Here is a 14,685-nt window from a genome sequence, read left to right on the forward strand (position 1 = left end):
ACTTTTGATAACCTAGAAAGAAAAATCATTTTATTTATTTTCATTCTTTCTAAGTGCTTGCAATGTCGGTATCCGTTTTAAAAGCAACCGTTCGATGCATATTCAATCTCTGTAACAAAAAGCGAATCTGTTAACATTAAAAACCACATGTTTAGGCATTAAATTGAACTCGCCGACGGGCTTTGTTGCCAGATAGGCTACAACAGAGAACGTTAGAAAAAGTGTAAAATTCGTCTTCACAAGGCAACAAGCACAATTAGGGCAAATATGGGATGTACTTACGGCAGCAGATAATGGGTCTGTCGGGCATTACTGTTGTGTGTGTTGATATTTATTACTTTACGTGGCAAACCATCAATGGTAAATCCGGATATTACAATGCAAAGTCGGGACCGATAAACAGGGAAAAACTTATTGCCACAACACTCGGTACCTGATCCGCACGCAAAACAAAGGTCAATTAGGATTTAATTTGAATGTCAAGTTTTATTTATCATTTCTGGGAAGCTGAAATAAATCAAAGGCAAGCGTCACTGTTTGAAAGCATTTCCCCTTGAAACCATAACAATGAGTGTAACTACTGGCTTCTGAAGTTTTGTGTTGTTATAAATTGGCTATAACGCGTTCTTGGTCCCATGCGAGGAGGTTTAACAGCATTCTTGTTATTACTGCGATCAAAGAAGGAAGTCGTAATCATGGCCTGATACTAAGTTGCAGTTTAGTAGTATCAGTTAATCTGAAAAAATAAGATTACGAAAAAAACTCGGCAAATCAGTATCGGTTCGTTGCGTGTACATGTTTGAAATCAACAACAATAAACAACACTGTTGCACATCTAAAGTTTAACACTATAAATTATGATGTAGACTCCAAGGCAAGGCAAAAATTACTCAGTTACAGCAAGATTGGTTAGTATTTCAAGTTTACATAGGAATCTGTTGCTTGTTAGCATCTTCAATTGATTACAATTTGAGGGATCTTGTTTAATTGAATACAACTGGAGGGATCGATCTGAATATGAATGCATGTGTATCAAATGTTAAAGCTACTCACTTTACACCAGATACAACTTTATCATAGGTTGTACAACAAACATAGCTTTCATAATCGCAAAAGCGGTATGAATGCAACTAATCTAAGTCTCGTGGGCCTGGCGTTTCAAAACGTTTCGTGTCAGGATTTTACAGGAAACCCTTGGTGCGACCATTCAGATGTTTCCAAAGTCGTGGAGATCGTGTACTTGACCTTAGTGTCAGTCATAGGGACATTTGGTAATCTTTTGGTTATCTTTTCGGTTGTTCTGCTCGGGAAAGCTCACCAAAATGGAAACGTGTTTATTGTCAACCTAGCAGTGGCGGACTTGCTGGTAAGAATAGGCAAATATCATGAGACTTTTGGGACTTAAAGACGTTTGTGCAGTTGATTGTGAAAATGAGTTTTAGAAATGGTTCGAGCACTACCAATAAAATACATTAGAAAAAATAGTTAATTTTGAACAGATGCACAGAAGCTCCAGAACGCATGTTGCCAACGATGGTTTTGGATAAAGTCATATAGAAATAAAACTATCAGATAAAAATATTTTTATGGCCGCGAAAAAGCTGAAAGCGTCAGATCTTAAATAAATGGATTAAGTAAAAATTTGTCGCTGTGGAGATACATTTTAAAAGCATGTGCGTATTTTTGTAGATGACTGGAATTTTTGTTCCCTTGATAATCACCAACGTTTACAATGGTGGCAACTTCCTACCTATGTGCAGCGTCAGTGGTTTTGTTGCCATCCTGTCTGGCTCCTGCTCCTGCATTAATCTTGCAGCTGTGGCCGGAAACAGGTACTTGTCAGTTCGCCCGCCCCTTAATGACTTGTTTACAGGCCAATGTTGCAATCCCGTGTCGTGTCCATTTTGTTTTTGCACAAATCAGTACCGTGCAACATTACGTAGCGCATTTAATGTACAGTAACTTATAATGCGAAAGTTAACTGAAACATGAGCTTTTTTGACAACAGGTATTGGGCCATCGTTCGACATGCGACCTATAATGAAGTTTTCTCCAAACGTAACGTTTACATCATGGTTTCAATAACTTGGATGTGGAGCACTTTATTTACTTTGCCACCGATCCTTCTCACCCAATACGGAATAAAATTTAGGTGCTACAACCCTACCCTATACATTTCATATATTATCGACAACTTAATTGGTTTAATAAGAAATTAAAAAATATCTCACATCAACAGCTACGACTCCAAGGCGATGGCGTGTGTATGGTCTATGCGCGACTCCGTGGCATACGATGTTTGCCTTATGATTTGTGTGGTATTTCTTCCCAACATGTCAATCTGTTTCTTCTACTGGAGGCTTTATAGGTAAATACATATAGGTAAATACATAAACATATAGATTGGACTTTTAGCTGCTGTTTGTATAATTTTAGACAAAAAAATAAATAAAAAGCACCCATCTCAGAAAAATAAAACAAGGGCCAGAAACGACGGTTTATGTCGAACCCCACCCTCTTTCCCTAACACGGGTGGTTAGATTCTAGGGCTCCCGCGACTGGTCCCACCATCGTTACTCACTCTGCGCCACACTCACTTTCTTGTGAGCACCCGACACATAACGCCTTATAATACGGTGTAGCTGCAGCGCGTTGTACCATTATCCACCAATTGTGCCCGACACTTTTTTGCGCTTCATAACGTTTTAACGTTGCGCAGCTATTTCTGGCTTGGTGATTGTTTTAGTGCAATTGTGTTGCTATGTTGTCTTTCACCAAGCGAAATAAACTCAACTCAAGGAGCAGAAACAATCATACTATGTTTCTATTACGAACAGTGATTTTGGTTTAGCACTCGGCGACGTTAACAAAACGACTCATAAGCGAATCCTGCACTAACCGTTTGTTTTGTCGTGTCCTTTACAGAAGAGTAAAACACAGCGGTAAGCGGCTTCGTCGATCAAGCAGCGAAAAACCGGGAATTGAAAGAAGAGGGTCGACCAGGATCAGACAAAGATCTCTTAACAATGAAGTAAATTTGTTAAAGACGCTTGCAGTAACAGTTCTGGTGTTTTTGCTGTGTTGGGCACCATATGGAATAATGATCGTTATAGGCGACCCAAGAACCCCACCCGTTTTGCACAAGGTTAGAGTTTTTGTACTACATTGACCACGTTAAGGTATCAATCATATTTTTTTACTACAATGGCATCGATTTTTAAAACACAAACAAACATCCATTTTAACTTAAGATTTCAAAATATCGTCTAAATAACAAACACTATTGTGGTCCAAAGCATTATATATTACCCACAGACACGTGTAGTCTTGTTTTCTAGAACTAAATATAGCACAGTCTTTACGATGTTTTGCTTTATTAGGCATTTGGTTGGCTCACAGTTACTAATTCATCACTCAATTTTATCATATATGGTGTCATGAACAGGCGGTACAAAAACGGTTACAAAAAAGTTCTAAAAAAACTATTCTGCGTCAAAATATATAACAGGTAAGTAAATGCAAACTCAACATGCTGCAAACAAACCAACAACCTTTCTTTTGCAGATACAAGTTTTGAAGTGAGGACAGAATGATGATATTTTGCCAAACCTCTATAAAAGTTACTAAAACTTTTGGATCGTTGTGATTTGCATGCAAACAGCACCCATCTTGTTGTCCAAAGTAAACTTGGTTCTTAAATGAGCAGAGACAACAGCAACAACCAGTCTTATTTTCGCTATCTTCCCGCCAAAACTTGAACATAGAAACAGTATCAGTTTTTTTATCGCGGAAATTGACGGCGATGTTAACGGTTAACGCTAAATTTGCATAAACGTTTCGTTCGTTATTGCGTCTTACTTTTATTCTAATTTATCATTTTGCTGCGCTGTACCAGCTAACTGCAACAGCGTTCATGTACTTACATATCAAAACTAAGTTACCATCCTCCAAAATAACCAACTTTGCTGCCTAATACCTTAATTGGCAAATATATGTGGCTGCGATTCCTAATATTTGATATTTTCTTGCTCCTTGTACACTTCTTGATCGATCAAACAACGTTTTGTAGCGGCCTCTCTCACTTCCGTTATCGTGTGCCTTCATACTACAGCGAACCGGACAGATTGCCTTCTTTCTCTGACTCTCGTCTTATGCGTCGTATTCGCTCATTGTGTTATTCTATTGTACCTCGAATAAACACCTCGCTACAGTTTCATGTTTTGTTTTAAGAATTGTGTACAGTATAGCAGCAATAAGAGTAAAAAAAACACAAAATACAAACACATAAGAAATTCACAAACTTAAAAAAAAAAAATTATTGTGGTTTACATAAAGGAAAGAAGTCCAGGAATCATTTTCGTAATGCTACCATTCTGTTTGCATCCCACAAAAGATTGAGCGATTTACCTTGTAACACAGATAAGTTTGATAAAGCATAAACACTGGATTGTGCACATCTTGGTACAGCACAGGATTTTCGTATTTCTTTTACAGTTTCCACTGCCCAGCACGCATTCCACTTTGAACCCATTTTTTCACTGTAAGCTTGTAAAGGTGAGGCAGCAACGACTTCATATCGACCTGTTTGTAACCTCCAACATAGAAAACACTGAAATTGCTGCAAGGCATTAGCCTTAGAACCAAAATTGCTGTGGTGCCGAAAATGCATCTCCCGTAGTTTGGTTTTTGACTTTTGAGGTGAAACATTCAGAAGAGCTACAATAAGCAGAATAACAGATCTGGTGCTTGGGCAGACATCAATAATTTGAACGTCATAATCAATAAGATATCCAAACTTGTAAGTGGTATAACATCTTGTTCGAAGAACATCAAAAATAACATGTTCAACATCTAGCACTAGGTTCTGACTAAACGCAACAGATTTTTTTGAAGACTCATCTTTAACTGGATTGAGGATCATACCATTACCACCTTGGATTGTAACAGGGCCACAAAAGAGACTGTTTTCTGCAAAAGGTACTGGCTCCTCAGCTGTTCCCATTGTAGGCCCATATAGAGTTTCTAAAAATGACACAATTCCATCTGTGCTTCGACACACAGGTCTAAGGTTTCCATGTGATGAAACATCACCATTACAATAAACACTACCAGTGCCACTGCTTTCACTTGCATTTGGACTGGGAGATGTAACACTCTCCATAGAAACTTCCATTTGACTACGAAAACTTGACAATTTCAAGACTTTTGAGGTACTTCGATTAGGTGGGGTAATGTTGGTAAGTGAAAAAGAATCTGTCCTTTTCCTTTTTCCAGTTAGTTCATGGTTCTCTGGGATGTTTCGTCCACAATAAACACAGTTATTTTGTTCTGCTTTATAAGATGCACATGCATTTTCATGTGCACTACAGTTTGCATTGGTTGCCAAACCACAACAACAATTTTCATTTTTAAATTGTGTTCCTGACAGTTGATTCACATTATTTGACCTTTGTGATACAAGCACAATACTTTTTGGTTCTGGATCAAAGTATGGGTCAACTGTATCATCGGCAACAGTAGTTCCATTACTAGCTATCATAATATTGCAGCATTGTTTACATCTTGCGTTGGAGGAATTATTTTCACTCAGAACTATGCGCTGTGATGTGGGTAAGGAATCATCAGAGGTAAATGAAAACAGTGAGCCTTGCGTTGGGGATCGAATAGGTTCATCAACCTGAGAATTTGAGGGACTGAACAAGTCTGTCTCCATCTGAATTGAACTAGAAAAATCAGATGTGTATGGTGTACTGCTGCCTGAGAAATCTGCATTATGCACACTGCCATTATCAGAACCTCTTTGAACACCAGAAGAAACTAAATTGAGGTGTCGGGTAAGAAGTAGGTCAAATGTCCTGTCACTATTGGCCATTGGTTTGATTTCTTCATTATTACATGGAACTGGGATATCCTCAAATGTTGCTCGCTTTATGGAACTTAAAGGAAGAGATGTAGTATTTCCATTTGTCGGCAGAATACCAAGACTAAACACCCCAATTGAGTGGCCCATGTTTAACACCAGTAGGTCATCGATTTTTAGGCCACATGCATTCAATACAGTAGAGTTAGAAGATACAGATGTATGCTTCATGTGTGCAACAAAACCATGACTTAAACAGTTACTTGTTGAAAGATCATCAGTTTCTTCACAGAGTTCATCTGTGTGTTGATTCCCAAATCCACAGTCTTCACAAGGTGAAAAAGCAGGCACAGCTGCAACAGTGATGTAACATATGTTAGTCTGTTTTCCATAACCAGTGACAACAATTTTTGACCTGTCTTTTGGCCACTCAGCATATGTTATACATAAACGGCCACTTATTTCCTCATTGGCAAAAAGTCTTACTGTCCGAACTTTAACCATCTTTTTGTCCTGTCGAAATAACCACCAATGGAGTCTGTAAACCAAAGTGATAAACCCAGTGTGATCTGATGGCTCATATATTTCTGTGTATGATATCACAAAGGTTCCATTTTTGCTAAATCCAAGAAAAACATGGGCCTGGTCCATCAAAATACTCTCACTCACAATATCTTTAAGACAAAATGCCAATCTTGATGGTAGGCGACTAAATGTTGGTCCAACAGCAAGTTGACTTCGCTTTATGGGATATTTTGAAAAGTTTGCATATATTTCCCTTCTTCTTAACATACATGTAATAGTTGTTGCCCCTTTGTTTTTAGTAGTGCTTTTTAAACTCATGTTTCATAAATGTTACTTCATCCAAAGAGATAACAAAGCTTTGTATGAGTTCTTTGCTTCATCTGAAAAAGAAACAGTAAAACATTGCACCTGACTGGATTGGAAATTTTTGAATCATTTTGCAGCTAATTTACAAAAAACTTCTTAAAAATATAGTTCTTACAAAAATGCATTGCTGACGACTGACAATGCCAGACAATGATCGATTGTAGCAAATTGATAACACATCGCAAATCGGCTGGGTATAAAAATCGGAAAACCATTCGGTTTTGCTGCATTTTTGCTAAATTTTCCGCACGCTCTCTGCAATACATTTTCTATTTCCTTTTTCGTTTAAAAATCTCGTTGCAACAGCTAAGCGAATAGAAGCAAACCCGTAAAGTTAAAAAATATTTCAATGTTTGTTTATCACGTGGTTTCTTTACAATTGGTTGCACATCGCTGCGTTAACTGATGATGCATGACGACGGCTAAAGTTTTTATGCACAGCCTCCTGTTAAAATAAATCAACTCAAAACAATGACAAATTTTTAACCCGATCCCGTTTTTTACTTTGGATTTTCTGTCATTCGTTTTCAATATATCCTGTCACTTGAATTATTTCGAATCCAAATAAATGAACTAATCAAAAACAACACAGCAAGTTATTTTATTTTATCCAAAAGGAATAAATAAAGTTGTAATCACAATGCAAGAAATCTACACATTTTCACAAACACGCACAGGCAGTGTTCAGGCATCAAGTTCTAATTGGACAAAGTTTTTTTTCATTATAAGCCAAGCCCTTTAGTGAGTTGGTTTTGAGCTACATCAACAAGTCAAAAGCAAATCAAAAATTAATTGGCAAAAAGTAACAAAGAAAAAGAATCTAATGCACGGCACAAAACAGCAAATGTTAGCAAACAAAAAGTTTTGTAACAGTGACATTCCTGTTTTTGTTAGCATAAATTTAGACCTAGTATTGTTTAAGAGAGAGGTAACTAATACAACATAAAACATTTAATTTGTAAGTGCATGGCTGCAGAGACAAAAAGACAATAGGACAACAACAATTAACAAAAATCCATTTAATTATATTTATCTTTTTTTACAGCACCTTTTGACAATGGATGGAAATTACAAAGTTTAAATTGAGAATTAGAAAGCCGTATTGAGTTGTATGGAAAATTTACTAAAACTACTGTAAAATTCACTTGTAGCAGCCATGCACAATATTTGCTCTCTACATTGTTACAGCAATAGACAAACAACACACCAAAACACAAGAAATCCACAAAGAAAACGTATACAGTGCTCACTGAACGGTAGATATGAACAAAAAATGAGGAAACAGAAGGTAACGAAAGAGCTTCGCAAAACTAAATTTCATTTAGACGAACTAAAAAACTGAAAAGGAAATATGGGTAGATGCACGATACACAACCCACAATTACGATTTTATGATGCACACAGGCCGTACAGATTTGTCAACATTGCATAGAACTAAAAAATGAATTTTGTAATGACATATGTCCTACGGAATTACTTGGACTTTTAAAATTGTCAATAATTAGAAATATTCAGGTAAACTCCACATTTGCTATTTGCTAAACCTTCAAGAAAGGCCTAAAGATTGATGCGCTGGTAATTGACGTTTTTTATTCTTTTTCGAATGGCTATGTTTAACCCCTTTTTTAGATTTCTTTATAATTCCACCAGTGGGCGGTACAGCAGTTTGTGTAATTCTGGCTCCTTCAGGCTCAGAAAGAGTTGCGCTGATGTGTTGTTGCCACAGAGACATGGTCTGGTGGATGTTTTCGTTTTGAGCAATGTTGCTTTCCAGTTGGTGTCGCGTACCAGCAGGTAGTATATTAACATTGTCATTAAGATCATGCACATCACCAGACAATAGTTTTGGTGAATTACCAGATGTCTTTGAACGGCCTATGATTGCCTTAGATGTCCGTGGTGAACCATTGCTACGCTCAGCTTTTCTCTTCTTTGTTTTTCGTGTAGAAGAACTTTCACAAGCTACAAACCAATCAGCATCGTTTGAATCATCTGGATCTTCTTCAGGACCCAAAACATCACTAACAGTTGAAAATTTTCTAAAAAATACATATCAAATTTATCATCTCACCTACTTTCCCATTTAAGAAGAAAGTTTCACATACAAACATACACTGCAACACACATTTGGAAAATACTATTGGCACTTACCCACTGTTGGCTATCCTTTGTGAAGCAATTCTACTAGAATTTCTACCCATTCCCATACATTTCTCTAAATGCGGCGCAAACCGACTTGCTGCCATATTACGTTTACAGTTTGGGCAAAGACATTCAACCTGAATACACAGATTATTGTTAAACATTTCACTACGGATTTCAAACATAAAAATTTAGTTAAAACACATTTATTAAAAAAAAAATTGGGAATCATGCAAATTAACTTACATTTTTCTTTGACCCACAAAGAGGTTGTCCAAAAATATCTAGGCCTTTTTCAGTAACTATTTTGTATTTTTCTTCATCATCCGATTGATTTTCATCCAGAAATAAAGTTCCTCTTGTCAACGATCTGTGTGCCTAAAAGCAAATTTTCATTGCTGAGATCCTACAATTTTCATACAACCTTCACTCTAATTAATGTGTACCCAAATGGCAAAGCGAAAATAAGAACGCTGATGAAATTCTTATAATTAATGAAACCAACTTTGTGTGTATCTTGCATGCAATTAAAACTACAGCTAATCAATGCAAAAAATCTACCTCATAAGCAATTCCTAGTACAGCCTCTTCTATCATTTCATTAAGAAAGTGATCAGCATACATTTGCAAATCTGCCATTGTGCATTGTTATTTGATAGGCGCAGTAGCACCTTAAAAACACGAAGTTATAAAAATTAGCAAAACAGGGAGCAATTAAACCTCAAAGTTGGAAAAACGTTTATGTTCGGTTATAAAAAAACAGGTTGCTTGACAAGTTGCGACCAGAAAAAAAATGTGTGCTCGTTTAACAAAATGTATACATGCCGATTCGGCAATTGCAAACATTTCCTATTAAAAACTGGAAGTTTGCAATGCAATAAGTAAACCATTTTGTCAACAAAACCACACCTTTTCCTAAATATGCAAGAGATTTTTATTAAGCCTCAACAAATTCAGTAATATTCATTTGCGCAAAGCCGCACAAGCAATCACAACTGTGAACCCATTTGACCTCATGTGTATTTGTCTGCTTTGGCACGAGGCGTCGCCAAATCCAACGCGAATTATAAAAAACAAACAAGAACAGGTTTCCTTTGACGGCCTCGCTACAGCGACTGCCATAATGAGGTCACAATCAATCGATACGCTTCGTTGCTCCAAGCTCTTTGTGACGAAGACTGTTTTGCAATCGCTGTTTTGTTGACATTTGATGCTGACGGCCGGCTGCGCTGTTACTGGTTGTTGAAGGGCGAGGCACGTTTGGTTCTTTGTTACCGTTTTTCGTCGTCGTTGGCGTTTTTACACCAAGAAAAGCAGTGGGAGAGTATGTTGTTTTACCACTCGTGTGTGTTTGCGTATAAGAACGCTTTGTATAGCATGGAAGAAAAGTTCAAGACAAACAGACAGATCGAACAACACACAACTAAAGTGTACTGGTTTTTAGCAAGAGTTTTCGTTTTGTTATTTTGTCGTTGCTTGCAGATCATTTTAGAGCCATGCAACCTTTTTTGCTGCAAGAATCCAATTGCAATTAGACTAATGAGCAGCATTGTCGAAAATAGGCTCTTGTTAGTAATATATCGAACTTGCTGGGATTGTACAAACAGTATGTAGTAAAACATGAGCCACTGTTTTACATTCATACCTTTTGTATTATTATATTGTCACAAGTGGTAAAATTTGTTGATTATAACCTGTTTAAATACACAAAATAGTTTAATCATGAAACCATGTGATACTTACTATTTTAGGTGCAGTTAGAAACATGTCATCTTTAACAGTTTTATTGGCTGGCCTTTTAGTTGGCATAGCTTCATCTGAAAGTGTGCTACTTTCTTCAAAAACAAGTGCAAAAGATCCGGTGCCCATATCCTGTTCTTTGGACAAAGTTACAACTGGAAATATTGTATCATGGAACTATACAAGTCCTTCAGGAATGTCTTCAGTTGTTGGAGTTGGTGCTATGATTTTCAATTTAACAAGTACTGCAGAAGCTGGGGAATACATGTGCATTGCCAACAATACTGTTGTTAATAAAGTGTCGGTTATGTACCTTGCCAAACCTATCATACAGGTCAGAGCTGTGTTCTTTATTGCAAACATGACTTAATGCAGGGCTGTGGTGTTATTTGCGAAATTTGTTTTAAATGACTGTATTATAGAATTTTGTTATCATCGTTTTACATGATATAAATTGACCTTTTATGTGATAATCTCATCCATTGGTAATAACCTTACTATTTCTTATGGTTGTAAAAAAACAGGTCTTCATAATTGCAATGCACAACTTGCTGTCCTAAAAAAACCTTCTGTTGTTTAAAAAATGGTTGCATGTATGAAAATAGTGATGCTTAGCAATGCTTTCCACCTACTTAGTTTTTTTCAATTCCTGACACTGTGTAGCAGTAATATTCTGTTCAATTTTAAGCCTGAGAAATGTGGAACACCCTTTCTGTAAATAAAACTTGGTAATCTTTTGTAGAACACACGGAAGTCTGTTACTTTCAATGATGGAGACCATGACCGAAAGTTAACTTGTGTTAGCGATGGGTCATACCCAACTGTGACATTTCAATGGAGCCGCAGAGAAGAGGGGGAAAATCAAGTAGCAGTGATAATCTCACCACAATCTGATCCCAACATTAATATCACAACCACTGGCAACAAGTTGGTGTTTTAATGACTGAAATGTATTTAATAATGCATGGCCTACTCAAAGGGAAAACGAACCCTTTGCAGTTAGAACTGTTTTCTTGTGTATCTCATGGTTTTAAAGTACTTGTATGTTTTACTACTCAAATTTATGATGACATAAGGTGTGTTGAAACATTTATACACATTAATTTACAGTATCAAGTAAGCAATTAATATGTTTTTTAGTTCTACAATTCTCTTTCGCAATCTTACCTACAGTATGCAAGCAAATTATATATGTGAAGTAAACAATGTCGCTGGAAATGCTACAGTTGAGGTAAGAAATAAATCCAATCTGTGCTTATATTAATGTTTAACATTTTGTACCATACAATACACATGGGGGTTCAGAGCAACAGGCACATCCAAATGTCCAAGTTTTATAGCCTTTTTAAGGTTGAAATGTGACCTGTACATAGTTTGTGGGCTTTGACATGCCCCACTGAAAGAGATGATTGATCTAATAGCTTTTGCCCTTTTAGGTTTTGATTCGTGTGAAAGACAGACTTGCTGCACTTTGGCCATTCCTTGGTATTGTTGCTGAAGTTGTAATTTTGATCACAATTATATTCATGTATGAAAAACACAGCAAAAAGGTATGTGAAGATTTAATAAAGCAGATTTTAGATTTTAATGTCATGGCAAAACATAGTTTACCGACTCGGACATTTCAACACTTAAACAATTTTTTACGTTTTGAAGTATAGTTAAAATAAATATTAATCATTGGAAATAAAAATAACTCATTTGTGTTTAAAGACTGTTGTGGAAGAAGTTGATGCAAAAGATGAGGAAGAAAAACCTTTGCAAAAAGAAGAGGAGGAAAATGGCACAGACATAAGGAACAGAGTCCCCAACAACAATTACAAATAAGCAACTGATTTTTAAACATAGGTGTATAAGTTTTGCTATTGTTGTAAATTGTGCGTCATCCAAAGCCAGCCACAGCCCAGAGACTTGAGATTTATAGTACCATTTTTTCATGTTGTTGTGAATAAATCTTTTTGTTGTCCTGAGGCAATAATTCTTTTTTTGTCACTGCAAAATATCATGGCACATCTTTGTTTAAAGTGGTTTTATTAGCTTATGGCTTTGCTTACCTTGTAGCATTTTAATTGTGATTTGTGTTGTTTACTAATGTGTGGATGTCTTGACAACCTTATCTGTTTAGTTAAGTTGCAAAAAAATTGTCTCACAATAAAATTGAATGTTATTGTGCTTTATTCGATTTGTTTACTCACCTCTTTCAACCAAATATTGATGAAAAAGATGAAAAAACTATGCTTACTGCATGTTTAGCATTTTTAACGTTTTCACAAGCCATAATAATGACTTCAACATTTGTGAAAATGTTTTTTTTTTAATTGTGTAGGATATGCAATGAACTTGTTCTGCAAAATGTAACACGGTTGGATTCTAAATTTCGTGTTTTTATTGCACGTTAGGCGCCACTTTGCTTTTCGTTTGTTCTTTGCGAAAGAAAGGTTAAAATGCCCTTGATGTTTTGCTTTGCTTGAACAGCAAAACGACAACCATTTCACAGCTGTCATGCAAGGCCAGATGCTAAACATTTTTTATCTCGTTAAGCCTTCGGGTGTTCGTTACCAGTTAAGTGAACTACCTTTTCCCCAAGTCAGGCTACTGAGTTGCATGACTTTCAGCTTATTATTAAAACCTCGTTTATGATGCAACCCTTAAGGTTTGTTGTTGTTATGAAATAACACTTATTGTATCTTCACCCTGTTTCGTAAACATACGTGCATCATGTCGATGTTGTGCTGTCGTGTGCTACAATGCTGTGCTCTTTCATCTTGTTTTCTGCCCTTTATATTGCTTAAAAAAGCTTATTATGAATCTACCGGTTTGAGATTCTTTTTTGGTTGCTTGTGTATTGCTGTTCAATTGAGAATAAATCATGGTACAATAAAATTATACATCAGCGTGTTTTACAGAGTCATGACTTTTTTGAGGTATAGAACATTTGGAGGAGATTCTGTGCGAAAGGTCATTACGCTGCGCAGTAGTAGTGCCAGTTATGTGGCACGGTATCTGGTTACAAATAATGTTGCTGCTTTCGAACACCGAGACTGGTTAGGGAGATAACGTTTGTGAAACCAAGTTGCATCGTAAGTCTTAAACTTACTACCCTACTTAGGGAAAGAGGGTGGTGTTCTAAAATCTAAAGGAAAACCTATTGAATAGCTTTCAGCGCCGGAAGAAATTGCGCTGCACAAACATAATGCCTATGTTGCAATGTATTTACTGTGCACATAAAGCTCTAAGTGTTGTTCACGACCAAGCAACTTTCAGGTCTGATGCTTGTGGGGACATTTTCATTTTTGATAGTGGTTTACAACTATCTATGATTTTTTTTCTCTATTTGCTGGAGTTAAAAATACAGCTCTTTCGTACACGAACTGTAGACTGACTAAACTCTAAATATAAAGTGATGTTTATGTCTTGTAATTCAACTCGAGCAGTTCAAAACACAATAGCAACGTCAGTAAAGCGACACATCTTACTTTGAAGGCGACATGGTTTGCTTTCAAATCGATTTGCATTTCACAGCATAAACAACAGTGTAGCAGCGCGTTCAACCATTATCCACTAAATGTGCCTTTTATTTTTTCGCGCTGCGTAACGTTTTAACGCAGCTATTTGTTGATTGTTTTATTGGTATGATGCTGCTATGTCAGTGGTTCTCAATCAGGACCCAATGCCACCCAGGGTGACCACGAGCTGTATTGCGGAGTGCCACGGATGTAGGTCCATTATAAACATTTACCCAAAGTCACTGAACCATTTTCTTTTATAATGCTCAGAGTTAAGTGTGTGCTACAAACGATTTAATTTCCTAATTGAATCGACTATTACCACACTATTTGTGGGTGAGGTCTAGTTTTTGTAAAAAAACATTACAATTTAGTTGAGTTTGCTTCATGCATGTTTTGCTAGAGTCCATGCATAGGGGGTCTTCCGGGGTTACTTACAGGGGGCCACGAGACCCGAAAGTTAGTTCTAGAGGGCCACGGTGCATGAAAGGTTGAGAAACACTGCGCTATGTTCACCAAGCGAAATAAACTCATTTCTCATCTCTC

The 14,685-nt window shown here is 36.7% G+C and overlaps 4 protein-coding genes and 1 long non-coding RNA gene across 7 annotated transcripts; 2 read left to right on the forward strand and 3 right to left on the reverse strand.

The window, feature by feature from the left end:
• Positions 1-62: 62 nt before the first annotated feature.
• Positions 63-2,954, reverse strand: LOC145213438 (uncharacterized). The gene is made up of 3 exons (XR_013856830.1): positions 2,900-2,954; positions 2,232-2,360; positions 63-109 (listed from the first exon to the last, which is right to left on the reverse strand). It is a non-coding gene; the product is annotated as an uncharacterized LOC145213438 (long non-coding RNA).
• LOC145213435 (melatonin receptor type 1B-A-like) lies at positions 547-4,216 on the forward strand. 3 transcript variants are annotated; one of them, XM_080081712.1, is made up of 7 exons: positions 547-1,366; positions 1,690-1,832; positions 2,009-2,152; positions 2,240-2,368; positions 2,926-3,145; positions 3,381-3,508; positions 3,565-4,216. In XM_080081712.1, the coding sequence occupies exons 1-7, from the start codon at positions 1,022-1,024 to the stop codon at positions 3,575-3,577; spliced, it is 1,122 nt and encodes a 373-aa protein (XP_079937838.1). In that variant the 5' UTR covers positions 547-1,021; the 3' UTR covers positions 3,578-4,216. The 3 variants fall into 3 exon arrangements, with proteins under 3 accessions (XP_079937838.1, XP_079937839.1, XP_079937840.1); XM_080081713.1 differs by lacking the exon at positions 3,381-3,508; XM_080081714.1 differs by lacking the exon at positions 2,009-2,152.
• LOC145213434 (uncharacterized) lies at positions 4,207-6,703 on the reverse strand. The gene has a single exon (XM_080081711.1). It carries the CDS (start codon positions 6,701-6,703, stop codon positions 4,352-4,354), a length of 2,352 nt encoding a protein of 783 aa, XP_079937837.1. The 3' UTR covers positions 4,207-4,351.
• A 630-nt stretch (positions 6,704-7,333) lies between these two features.
• Positions 7,334-9,981, reverse strand: LOC145213436 (SAGA-associated factor 11 homolog). The gene is made up of 5 exons (XM_080081715.1): positions 9,803-9,981; positions 9,455-9,564; positions 9,140-9,271; positions 8,903-9,030; positions 7,334-8,790 (listed from the first exon to the last, which is right to left on the reverse strand). Exons 2-5 carry the CDS (start codon positions 9,530-9,532, stop codon positions 8,298-8,300), a joined length of 831 nt encoding a protein of 276 aa, XP_079937841.1. The 5' UTR covers positions 9,533-9,564; positions 9,803-9,981; the 3' UTR covers positions 7,334-8,297.
• A 640-nt stretch (positions 9,982-10,621) lies between these two features.
• LOC145213437 (basigin-like) lies at positions 10,622-13,531 on the forward strand. The gene is made up of 5 exons (XM_080081716.1): positions 10,622-10,967; positions 11,376-11,560; positions 11,774-11,864; positions 12,070-12,183; positions 12,347-13,531. Exons 1-5 carry the CDS (start codon positions 10,659-10,661, stop codon positions 12,458-12,460), a joined length of 813 nt encoding a protein of 270 aa, XP_079937842.1. The 5' UTR covers positions 10,622-10,658; the 3' UTR covers positions 12,461-13,531.
• Positions 13,532-14,685: the final 1,154 nt, after the last annotated feature.

This window comes from Phallusia mammillata, chromosome 2, assembly GCF_965637545.1.
Source record: "Phallusia mammillata chromosome 2, kaPhaMamm4.hap1.1, whole genome shotgun sequence".
NCBI classification, from domain to species: domain Eukaryota; kingdom Metazoa; phylum Chordata; class Ascidiacea; order Phlebobranchia; family Ascidiidae; genus Phallusia; species Phallusia mammillata.

Bases quoted from the DNA above. Each gene is read 5' to 3' on its own strand.
- LOC145213437 (XM_080081716.1), top strand. From the start codon at position 10,659: ATGTCATCTTTAACAGTTTTATTGGCTGGCCTTTTAGTTGGCATAGCT. The intron at 10,968-11,375 runs GTCAGAGCTGTG...AATCTTTTGTAG, and splicing joins TTGCCAAACCTATCATACAG to AACACACGGAAGTCTGTTAC. The intron at 11,561-11,773 runs GTTGGTGTTTTA...TATGTTTTTTAG, and splicing joins ATCACAACCACTGGCAACAA to TTCTACAATTCTCTTTCGCA.
- LOC145213434 (XM_080081711.1), bottom strand. From the start codon at position 6,703: ATGAGTTTAAAAAGCACTACTAAAAACAAAGGGGCAACAACTATTACA.
- LOC145213436 (XM_080081715.1), bottom strand. From the start codon at position 9,532: ATGGCAGATTTGCAAATGTATGCTGATCACTTTCTTAATGAAATGATA. The intron at 9,272-9,454 runs GTAGATTTTTTG...ATTTGCTTTTAG, and splicing joins TACTAGGAATTGCTTATGAG to GCACACAGATCGTTGACAAG. The intron at 9,031-9,139 runs GTAAGTTAATTT...CTGTGTATTCAG, and splicing joins TTTGTGGGTCAAAGAAAAAT to GTTGAATGTCTTTGCCCAAA.
- LOC145213435 (XM_080081712.1), top strand. From the start codon at position 1,022: ATGCATGTGTATCAAATGTTAAAGCTACTCACTTTACACCAGATACAA. The intron at 1,367-1,689 runs GTAAGAATAGGC...GTATTTTTGTAG, and splicing joins TAGCAGTGGCGGACTTGCTG to ATGACTGGAATTTTTGTTCC. The intron at 3,146-3,380 runs GTTAGAGTTTTT...TTGCTTTATTAG, and splicing joins CCCCACCCGTTTTGCACAAG to GCATTTGGTTGGCTCACAGT.